General features: G+C 33.4%; 1 protein-coding gene across 3 annotated transcripts; it reads right to left on the bottom strand.

Moving 5' to 3' along the window:
• Window positions 1–4,738: 4,738 nt before the first annotated feature.
• LOC118029941 (uncharacterized) lies at window positions 4,739–10,505 on the bottom strand. 3 transcript variants are annotated; one of them, XM_035033935.2, is made up of 6 exons: window positions 10,150–10,505; window positions 9,279–9,477; window positions 8,616–8,692; window positions 6,475–8,202; window positions 6,206–6,374; window positions 4,739–5,699 (listed from the first exon to the last, which is right to left on the bottom strand). In XM_035033935.2, the coding sequence occupies exons 2-6, from the start codon at window positions 9,358–9,360 to the stop codon at window positions 5,059–5,061; spliced, it is 2,697 nt and encodes an 898-aa protein (XP_034889826.1). In that variant the 5' UTR covers window positions 9,361–9,477; window positions 10,150–10,505; the 3' UTR covers window positions 4,739–5,058. The 3 variants fall into 3 exon arrangements, with proteins under 3 accessions (XP_034889826.1, XP_073265202.1, XP_073265203.1); XM_073409101.1 differs by lacking the exon at window positions 10,150–10,505 and adding an exon at window positions 9,712–10,115; XM_073409102.1 differs by lacking the exon at window positions 10,150–10,505 and adding an exon at window positions 9,674–9,694.
• Window positions 10,506–11,973: the final 1,468 nt, after the last annotated feature.

The following is an 11,973-nucleotide window of genomic DNA, read 5'->3' as shown; positions in this document are numbered from 1 at the left end:
GAGATCTTCAACTTTAATCACCTTTCACTAATGAATAAGGTAGTTCTTGAAAAAATTTGTAGTGAAAATTTCTTGATAATAATATCTACTTTGAAAGGATTCACTCGAAACAATCCCCTCAATATACATATTATATAGTATGAGTTAAAACTCTTGGACTTAACTTATCAAAATCTTTAAATCAACCATCTTGAAATCGAGAAGATGTTTTTGCTATAAACTTTTTCATGTTGACATCCTTAGCTTTTTATTTCTAATGTAATCATTCCCATAACACCTTAGCATTATTGATGGAACTATATATATTACAAAGTATTTTGTCCGAACCATTCAAGATATAATTTTTGAACATAAATTGTTGGCTTCCACATGTTAACAACTACCATAATAATGAGATCAAACTCTTTGTTAAATAACTTTGGCACATCTTTTATTAATGATCTTGCCAGGTCCAAGGTGATAATATAAAAAAATATCTTTTGTTGTTATATTTTAAAGTTCACGCTAATGAACTTCTTAAGTTTCTCACCATGCACTATAAAAAAGCGATGAAAGAATCCTTTATATCAAAGTAGTGCTTGCCCAAATAACATTCTCTCGAGTAGAACCCATGTTTTTCTACATGGTAACCAAAAATAATTTGTTTGTTTTGTACAATATTATGTAAAAACAAGTGTTATATAAATAATTCAATTAACAAAAATTAAGGTATGAAAATATAAAAGGAATTAAACTAAATAATTAAAATAGTTTTAGCCTTAAAACTATTGGGAACAAAATAATTATTTTAGTATAATCAAAATATTTTCAAAATTAATAAGCATACAAATAAAAGAACAACTAACAAATATATTAGATAAAATAAGTGCAAAATTTAGAACAATGTAGATAAAATACTTATAGAAATTTGGGTGAAAAATAAGAAAATAAATAAAGTTGCTGCGAAGGACTATATTATTTGTTCTTTAAACTAAATTTCTCATTAATTGATGAAATCAATCTTAATAAAAGTAATATCTCAAAATCTAAACAGCAATACCTTGAATACATTGAATGGATGCACTTTCAATCAACAATATTTAGATTTTTTTTTCAATAGATATTCGTGGAGACCATTATCCAAAACAATTTATTCTCTCAAACGCATCAACATAATAGGTAAATCCTTAAAATTGTTTAAAAAGAATACTCATTTTTGTTGATAAGAGATAATTTAAATGTCAAATCAGAAACAAAAAAAAAAAAAAAAAAACCTCAGCCGCGAGCATTTGGTGCTAAGGATGATTGGCATGTCAGAATGAACATGGAGATTGTCTTGCTTTTCCTTGTCTTTTTGGGCAACTTACATGAACAAGTTGTCTTCTTTCTTGGCAAGCCCTTAATTAAGAAATACACACACGTGATTCCCAATTACCTGCGCATCACAGGGCATAGACAATTGTATGATTTAGAGTATGATCCATGACTTTGGTGTTTGTCTTCTTCGTGCAGAAAATCCGGAGGAACACAGCCAAAATCATCATTCATTGAATTGAACCCTAACCCCGACCCTAACCCTAACCCTAACCCTAGCAAGTATAGGCATCGATGCCTGGCTTGGAAACATGCTTGATTCCACCTCAAGATCTCGTGTGAAAACCGATTCAAAGCTACATACTACCGAAAACCCCTTTTTTGAAGTGTTGCAAGGTTTTTCACGGGTCTAGGTAAAGCTAGGAACACACGAGTTGACTCTCTCTTCTTATTTTCCGATTCTTTGATAAGTTTCGAATATGTCTCGCGGCATCACATGGAATAATAAAAGCATGTATGTCTTGTGGCTAACCCAGACAGAGTGCAACTGCATAAAAAGAAATAGAAAAACAACATAATCCAAAGAAAAATAACATATTTAATAGAGTTGGAGATGATATATATGCATGTCTCATGAATCGCATCTGTCTTATACGATTCTCTTATAAAAAAAAAACTAAAATGTGGGGTGGGGGGAGAAAAAAATGCTTATAATTATTTTATATATAGTTAAATTTTGTAGATTAGATTAATATATAATTATTCATAAAATAAACTATAAGAAGGTTATACTTTTATTTAAAAGATACGCATGTTACCGGATACTTTTGTAAATATCATCTAAATAATTTTATTTGAAGAATTTTTTTAAAAAATAAAACAATTAATTAAAAGAAGAAAATAAAAGCTCAAGGGCTAAAACTATTGTTAAAAAAACATTTTTTGGGCTGTCGTGCCTAACCTACAAGAAAAAGATAAACCATGCCAGGGCTTGGAAGCTAGGTTTGTATGCTTGGTTTTCTTTTATTTTATTTTTAAAAAAAAATATGGATGATATATCATTTACTTTTACAATTGACGTGTCGTCCACTAATTTATTTTTCTATCACCTCTAAGTTATCGAAAACTTAGGGTTTTAATTTTTAAACCTCAAAATCTATTTTTCAATATTTCTCCACCTAAAAATACTTGAAAAATATCATAAAACCTTCAATAGATCCATTTTAAATCTAAATATCAACTAATAACTTTAAAAATTAAAAATTAAAAAAAACTCTACGGGCGTGATTTACTTTTCCTAGTATGTTTGAAGAAAAAAAAAATTTCTTTACCGAACTCTCCTTTCTAGGAGGAATTTACTGACGTCAAAATTGATTTTTCGATTAACCGGATATAGTCAATCAAACCCTTTCTCTCTTCTTAATATTTTTTAGATGAATTTTTCTTTTTTTTTTCAACGTCTAGAAACTAAAACAAAAATAAATAAAAATTAGGATTGAAATATAAAATTTTAAAACAACAAGAATCAAATAATGCATAAATCAGGACTTCAAGAACCCAGCCAAAGTTTTCGAAGGAGGGTCCAGTAATGAACATTGAAAATGGGTTTTGTTTTAGTTTATAGTTGTAATTGTATAATTTATTAGCATAATTAGATAAGCTACAGAGTTAGAAAGACTTATCCAATATTCAGGCATACAGCAATATGTATTAATATAAATTAATGCAAAACAAACTAACTATCCAAACTAATTTGTTAAATTTAGATTTATTATTTAATATATTTAAATGCCTTTTCTTTGTGGTATTTTCATAGTTTTTGGTAAAAATTTATTATATCGATCGTAAATATTGTATCCTTGTGCATTAAAAAAGAACACGCAATCTTTTAGTAATAAATATATTTATCTCTTCTCGAGAGTTTGTTGAATTTGAATTTGTTATTTTATTTCTTAATTATGTGCTCTTACCTTATGATAATTTCCTCTGCTCAGTACATAATTTCTCATCAATAAATATATTTCATAATTCTTTTCGCGATGGTTGGTATTAAGTTAATTATTTTATATTTTTATGTTCTCTTTATTTGTGACCTTTTCATTTGTTTGGATAATAATTTATTAATTTGATGATTTATAAAGAAAATAATCCACATAATGCATATACATGAGTAAGAGCCCGTTTGTTTTTGTAATGATAGTTGTTTTTTAAAGTATTTTTTACTTGAAAATGCATTAAAATAATATTTTAAAATTTATTTTTGACATCAACATCAACATATAATTAAATTTTTTTTTAATAAAACATAAACAAACATACTTTGTACCTTTATATCTTTGGATAAAATAATAGGTTCAAGTTGATTTTAGGGATGTAATTTAACTAGTCAGGTCCTTGATTTATTTTCTAAAGATCATCAGTTCAAGTATCATAAATATCAAGGTCATTAAAGACTTGCATGATCGTTAACTTTAGGGCTTGTAAGATTAGTTAATACGTGTATAAGTTATCCGAACACCTATGTTAATTAAAAAAAAAAAACCAGAAGTTGACGCATGAGGACTGAAGAGACCGAAAAGATCAAACAAGTTGATGTGAATAAATGTTGTGAAAACAACTTGAGTGGCCTGGGGGCAATGCACTTAATAAATAATTTAATTAAAAAAGAAGAAGAAAAGATCGAACATTGAAGGCAACGTGGGACTCTTCTACCAACCGTGTCCACTCTTCACACTGTTATTAGCCTAACTTGACTCATAAAAGATATCATGTTGGAGATTGACTCTCTTTTATCGTCTAAATCTTTATTGGATTCTTACTTGAGCATAAATATTTGGTGCACCTAACGTTTTTTTTCACTGAAAAAATTCAGTTTTTCCATCCTTATCCTGATTTATTTACGGTATTTTTTAATTAAAAATATATAAAATATTTTTTTTATTTTTAATATCAATATATTAAAATCATAAAAAACTACTTAAAAAATTATTAATTGAATGTTTTTCTCGGAAAACAAATTGAACCGAAAAAAATCCTTACAAAATAAATATATGAATTTGTAATACCTATGCACTAAGATTTTATTCCCAAGTGGTTTTTTCTTTAATTAATCCTTCACTTTTGTTTCGAGTGATTTTGGGACATTGAGACTATTATCATCAAATCATGTCTGAAGCATTCTATTTGTCATCAGAATCAATATATTTGTAAGAATCATTTTCTTCTTTCGGTTTCTTTTTCCCAGTCCCTTTCCCTGTGCTTTCCACGAGATTCTTAGTTTAGTGGGAGATCTTTTAATGGCCTCTCTTTTGAATATTTTCTTTCTTGCACTTTACTCGTACCTCTTCTTCGTTTTTTGAACCAGCCTGGGCCATGGAAGAAAATGGGCTAGAGAAGTTGAAGAATTGAAGCAAGGCAAGCTCTTAAAAACTGGATTTTATGCCAGTGAATAAAAGAAATGTATTAAGATTCCAGGTTAGATAAATTATGAATAATATACCCAGTCTGTCAAGAAAAATACCTGCTAATCCATGCAAATCAACTCATTTACAGTAAGGATATGGTTTCTGAACTCAACTCCTTCAAGGAACCTATATACATTCATGCACATGCAAAATCTCTAACTCCACACTTAAACTTGTAGCAAGCAAGAAAACTTGGTGTTCCCAGTTTTGCCTGATGATTGGCCATCTTCGCTTTCTTTTTCTCTCCATCTACAGGTTATTTGCCTGATGATTTTGATATTTTATCACAGCAGAGAAGGGACTAATCCATGCATAAATCCTTCAGCATTTCCTCTATAAGATCTCCCATGATAAGACATTCTATCTCTCCTTCGAAATTATTTACCTCATCATCTATCAAGCCAGACCAGGGACTGGATTCTAAATACTTGTTCACCATATTATCTAGAGAGTAGAAGGGTTTGTCGTTGAAAGGGTATAAATTCTCACGGATGATCTCCCACACAGAATCCAATAATTTCCTTCCGTGTAGATGTGGCAGCATGGACCAATCGATGACCTTTCTTCTGAATCTAGACATGGTCACGGGTGGTCCAAGTACAGTTGAAAGCGCCTCATTCGACAAATCAAATAACATTCTGTGTTCTGCATTCGTCTCATTGTGATGCGTTGCAGTAGCTCCATCATCCACGGGCAAGAATTTTTTACAAGATTTTTCAACGTCTTCAAACACTGAATTGCTGATAGGCTTCGCAAATGGGTCCCATCTCAATAAACATTTATCAGATGATCCATCATAGAAACCAGAAGCAATAAGCAAATCTCTTACGTAAGCTTCTGCTTTGTCCTCTAGATCATCTAGTTTGAACTCGTTGCTCTCATGTTCAATTGTTGTCTCTTCAGGTTTAACGGACCCGAGTTGATTTAGTTGCCGTCGCAGCTCTGCATAATCAACAGGATAAAAGAAGCTATCAGAAAACAACTTCACATTCATATTTTCAATGGAAGGGCCTTGTATTAGTAGTGTCTTGGTTTTCAGAATAATATTTCAAGTTGTTCAAAATGCTGAGAGTTTGATATGAACTAGAAGAACTACGTTTCATGGTACAACCATAAAAAGCCAGAAATTAGAGGAAAACGGTAAGAGAACATGAATATCATGACCAGTCATCAAGATTTATGGCATGGTCACTTAGCCAGAAAATGAGCATGTGATGATAGAGAAGTTCCTTAAACTAAATTACCTAGGGATCCTTTCCCTCCATATCTTGTAGCATATGAAAAATAATAGATCATCTAAAATCAGCAAACATGGGCCAAATTCATTGAGGCTGACTTTTCTTTTTTACTTTTCACCCAAACACTAGCCTTGAAATCAATAAAAATATTAAAAGCATGGCAACAGGCATGTTATAGGCATCACCAAGAGGAAACAAGTGTTTCCATACCATTCAGATTAGAACTGATCTCCTTAAAAACTTGTGGCATGGCATCATCTTCTCCCATAGTCATATCAGGTGTTGATGCTGGGCTGAGGTAATCTGTTGCCCTCCAGAACTCTTCTTGAGCACTACTACACACAGATGCAGGGCTTGGAGGCACCTCAGTCGAGTTTTCCTAGGAGCAAAGTTCAATGATAAGCTGGTTAGACAACAGAAGTGGACAGAATATGAACCTTTTCTTTCATTTATTGTAGTAGAGGGAAAGAAAATAGTACCATTATGTTTCTCTCGCCAAAGTTCCTAATAACTGTTGGCCCGTTCATGATATCCTTTACAAGCTCCTGTTCAGCATTATGTGATTCCATCATTGATTGGATCTTCTTGCCAAACAGCTTACCCCTAAGAGAGAAGCTGTATCTGAAATTGGAAACCTTTTCTTTTATGTTAAATCTTTCTTTCTTCCGTTTCTTCAACTCCAAGGTCACATTTTCATGGGATTCATGCTTCCTCCTGATATGGGCACCGGTTAAAATGTGTCGGTCCTCAAGAAGAAGCTTCCCAAAAGATGTTCCTGGCACAGGAGCTGACAAAGACCTGATTAGGTTCCTTGGAGATAATTTGTGGTGAGGTGCTCCATTTTCATCCCCATGCCTGAATGATCTAGTTTGCATTTCTTGTTCATCTTTCATGATTTCCCAATAGTTCGGCTCGTTTCCAGCTTTCAATGAATCTCCCACATGCTTTAGTCTGGCCCTTTCATTTTCCAATAGAGATGATCCAGAAATGCCACTGATAACTATGGGATCATCTAGATGCGTCTCTCTCCTTAGAACATTCCTCAATCTCTCTGACAAGAATCTTCTAGTATCTCTGTTGATGAACTCAGGAGAACCTGGCTCATTAAACTGAATTTCACTTCTATACGATCTTGTTGATTCTGATCTGAGCAAACTCATCCCAAGGTCCCGAGTTACACTATCCCTGACTTGCTTTGCTATATGCTGAGCAATTTGTTTTGGATCTGATGGCCTTTCACTAAAGGGGGTTTCAATTCCACTTCCTCTGACCACGGAACTCCTTCTTTGAGTTTTCCCTTGCAATTCACATTTCAGCCGTTCTTTGACCTCCTCAAGGAAATCTTCAATGCTACCTCTGTCCTCAAAAGTTCCTGAGGAGCTAGTCCAGGACTCATCGTGGTCACAAATCCTATCAGGACCAGGCTTCAAGATCACTATCCGTGTGTGAGCAGAAGAGTTATCCAGTTTCTCACCATAATTTATCAAGGAGTGCTCGGTGTTTCTACTTACAGTTCTGTTTCTTGCAGGAAAAAAATCCTCCTGTTCATCTGGAAATAGTTCCACTTTATGTCTAGGATGTAGTAACCCACTTCTTTCATGTGACCTTGCTTTTGATGTAAGACCCTTAGGTTCTGCATGCCTCTCGCTTGCTGGTATCCTGGTATCTACATCAAGTGCCATTTTTTTCTTGTTGATTTTTTCTGGAACAAGTAACTGACCGGGACTGCTGTCATGTTCAACTATCTTAGAATATTCCTTAAACCTAGCAGTTTGCCATGCTTCAAATTCCTTTTTAAAATTTTGAAGTTCCTCCTCTTGAGGATGTTCTCGAGGGCTCGGTTTCCCTAACTTTTGGCCTTTACTCCATCTATAAACATCTTGCTCTTTAACATCATAAAGTGAATCGAGTTCCATCTGCCTATAAGAATTTGAGTTGGAAGAGAGATGAGCAGCTGACCTTCTTTCATTCTTCTCCTTTTTCGAGATCTTGGTTTCTGTGATTGCTTTCTTGTTATCAATCGTCTGAACTGCAGATTTCGTTTCTAGTGGCAACATGTCCACCCCCATCAGTCGGGCAACAATGCTTGGTACATTTTTCTTTGCACTTGATTGCTGGGAAATTTCCTCGTTAATCAATCTCTTCATTGAAGCCTCAATTGGATAACAATTCTTTTGAGACCAGTTTTCTTCGACCTCATAAGAGTACTGAAACTTACAGAAAAGATTAAGTGAATATGTAAACAAAGAAAACAATATTTATCTGAAATACAAATAAGACAGTGAGAATTCTTAGAAGAACATAGCAGATTGGAAATCGACACTCTGTAAAATATCCTGTGATAGGAGAGTGGGTATGAGTAGGCTGGTATCATATAAATTAAGACAGTTGCACGCGAAACTCCAAATTGGGGTCATTTCCTGAAACTCAGAAATGATTCAATCCTGAACCTCAAGATCTCCCATTAAATTATGATTTTCAATCCACCAGAATGCAAGCCATATTTCCATATCAAATGTAAAACACTGTTGTGGTATACAAATGCAGAGGCGTACGCTTGAACAGCAACTCTCGTGATAATGTTAGAAGATATGCTAGGCGAGTGATGAAGAAAATTTACCAGTGCATCTCCTGCAGCACAGCAGCTCTGAGAAGATTCTACTTGCAGCTCCAAGCTATTCCGGGGAGCTTCCAGTCCTGTAGATCAGTTTGATCAAGTCAGTTTATTGAAGGAAATACAGATTCAGCAAGCTACAACAGAATAGCAGTCAATCTCTCATCTATTTGTGAGAGAGATGCTTTAATTTCATCATGGAGAAATGTGAAAGTTCACCACCCACCAGTGCCAAATTGACCATACCCTCATTTAACATTAAAAAAGCAGATCAACCCCTCAACACAGGCTAACAATTCAGGAACAGGCATATCAACGGGGGAGAAGAGTCAGCTAATATTTCCTACAAATGAATATATTAAAATTCCAATTCAGTCTTGATGTGTACCACCTGAGCATCTTTCATCAGCTTAGACTATGTGGATTGTGGCGTGATAAAACCCAAGACAGCGGTTTCAAATTAAAACTGTTAACTGCTTAGGAAATCAACTGTAGTCTTAGAAAAGTGCCATCGAACATAGACTAACCCGTTCTTGCAGTTAGGGATGGAAAGATTACTAATAATCTAAAGTACATGTCTCTGTTAAACAGGCACTGAAAAACCATATATAAAAAGTTTCTACCTTTGCATAGAAAAAGAAAAGAAAAGAAAATTATGGCAATACTTACCATCAACATGTCGCTTAGGAGCAAGAATTTTCCTGGCCATGTTGTCTTGATTAAAGTCAAAAAGGTGCAAAAATCCTCCCATGCAGCTAGATGGTCTACCAAAAAGCTGTCATTTCCTCAGCAATGCATCTGCCTCACACATTCAGGCGTAAAATGATTGCTCTTATCCACAAATTATACAATCCTGCAGCTGGAAACCCTGCGAGCCCACAAATTCTTCCCAACATTATTGACAGAAAACTAGAATAATTGAATCAAGACTTTTCAAAGACTGAACAATGAGATGAAAACATAACAGATCCAGTAAAAATAAGATCCATTTTTTTGTAGCCCATGAGGATTATAATGAACCAACAAAACAAATGTTTTCTTCGTATTACAGCTTGGGGGGCAACCTTATCTTAACTTCAAAAGCAAAAGATTGGAACTTTACATAATCAGCACGCCAAGAAATTGAGATAAATGAAGCTCATTGTATTTCGCAACAAAATTAATGAAAGTAGATCTCCTTAAGTCAACACCCCACGTCAATCCAGAATCTTGATGTAAGAAAATGAACTCAAAACAAGAAGAATATTAACATCCACTTGGTTACAAAAAAAAAAAAAAAAGAGGAGGAGGAGGAGGAGTATGTTCCTGGTATTCCACAAAAAAATGGCCACCAATAAAAGTAGCAAGAAAAAATTCTGCTCTGGTTATAGAAGTTATACACAATACTAAATTGGCTAAATTTCAATCGTAATCAATCATTGTTTCACTGTTTAAACAAAGCAAACCTTGACCAAACATGAAAAACACAAAAATATGGCCTTTCCTCTCCTTCTGCAATTACCAAAACTACCAGAAAGAGTATAATGAAATACAAACATACCTCTATGAGAAAACACTGAAGCAAAAATGCAAACTTTGGAGTCAAAGAAACCAAAAAACGACCGGGTTTTTTGGCTGAAAGTACAAGGAACAGAGGATCTTGAACAGTGGAGATGAAATTTGAAGCAAAAAGTGGGAATTCAAAGATGGGATTTGTGTAATGTAGGAGGCCAAAAGGAGAGAACAATAAATTAACGATAATGACTATTGTTGTAATGATGAGGATGAAAAAAAGATATACTTTTTAGTTGTAGAGAGAAGTTAAGTTGATCATTCATGGCTGGAATGATAGAGCAGCAGAAAATGAAGCTTCCAATCCATGTGGTGGTGTACTTTATTCCCATTATTACTCTTTTTCTGTTTTTAATTCATTATTTTGTTAATTATGTGAGTGTGTGTGTATTCCCTTACAGTCTAATTATTGGGTGGATTATAGTCCACCTTCAGATAAAAAAGAAGATAAAAAAGAATTATGACTCTTTAAAGAAAACCTAAATTGATTAATTAATTAAAACCATAAAGATCATGATTTGGTGTATCACACAGCTAACAGCTCATGGACAGTTAAATTATGCGCACGAACCCTCCATTTGGCGCCATATTAAACAAACCATAAAGAATGTGAAGTTTCATTTTATTTCTTTGTTTGCTGCGATATTTTTATTTGACAGAGAATGTGTCAGTAATTGATTTTTTTTTAATTTACTTGGGTGTTCGGGCTAGCTTGCGCGCACCACGACTAATCTCACAGCTCACTAAACATCCTGTAAACCCAGTGAGCATGTAAAGCACCGCAGGAATAACAAGCTTGTACGGTGAGGTTTGAACCCAGAATACAAAGAAAAAAAACAAGTTATTTCAATCACTGGGCCAGGTCCGTGGGTGTCAGTAATTGATTATTAATTAGAGGGCTGCGTGCTATGATGGCTTGTTGACTTGACCATGATGCAATAGAATCTTAGGGTTTGCCTGCCTGTGTTTGGCCTTCTCTTTTGTAACTACCATAACGAAGTATTCATGTAATTGTCTGTGGTGATTTCGAGCGTTGCGTTGTAATATTTATCTTTTAAAATATTTTTTTATTTAAAAATGTATTTAAATAATATTTTTTTAAAAAAATATTCTTGATATTAATATATTAAAATGATCTAAAAATATAAAAAAATTAATTATAAGGTACAAAAATTTTAAAAATTTACCTAACTCTCATTTAAAATGCAATATTAAACAGGGACAAAGGTTTACACTTTAGATAATTTGGTGGATAAAGTTGAATAGCTTTGATTTAGGTGTTTCATTTGCACAAGTAACCTTCTATGTTGCATCAAATCTGCCCCGACAATCTTGTTACTATTTGAAGTAACTACATCGCTAGAAATGTGTTTCATAAAAAGAATGTTACTTTAAAATCTTGATTAGTCTTCAAAGATCTAAGATAATAGACTGACTATACTAAAAAAAAGATGTTATAACCCTAAAACATCTGATCTAAGATGAGTTGCATCTCTTATTGTCTTTTATTTTTAATGATTTGTTGTGTGTAATCTACCAATGATCTTATCTACATGGGTTAGAATCGTTCTAGTTCAGGGAATTAAATACAAGGTGGACAAATAGGTTTAAGCATGTCCTTTCTAACAGCCAAGTCATTTTTGTTGCTCTTAATTTTTGGGTGAATTAACATGCCTATAATCACTTGTTATTGATCACAACCTATTATTATTAATAGCCTATCAAATCATGTTAATTAATAATTAGGTGGATCCATGTTTAGCTCATTAACTCAACATAGGTCTTAGGACGAGTTGTCGTTAAACATTTTGTT

Source organism: Populus alba, chromosome 5, assembly GCF_005239225.2.
Source record: "Populus alba chromosome 5, ASM523922v2, whole genome shotgun sequence".
Classification (NCBI taxonomy): domain Eukaryota; kingdom Viridiplantae; phylum Streptophyta; class Magnoliopsida; order Malpighiales; family Salicaceae; genus Populus; species Populus alba.
Note: the sequence above shows the minus strand (reverse complement) of the source record. Positions and strands in the feature narration are given on the sequence as shown.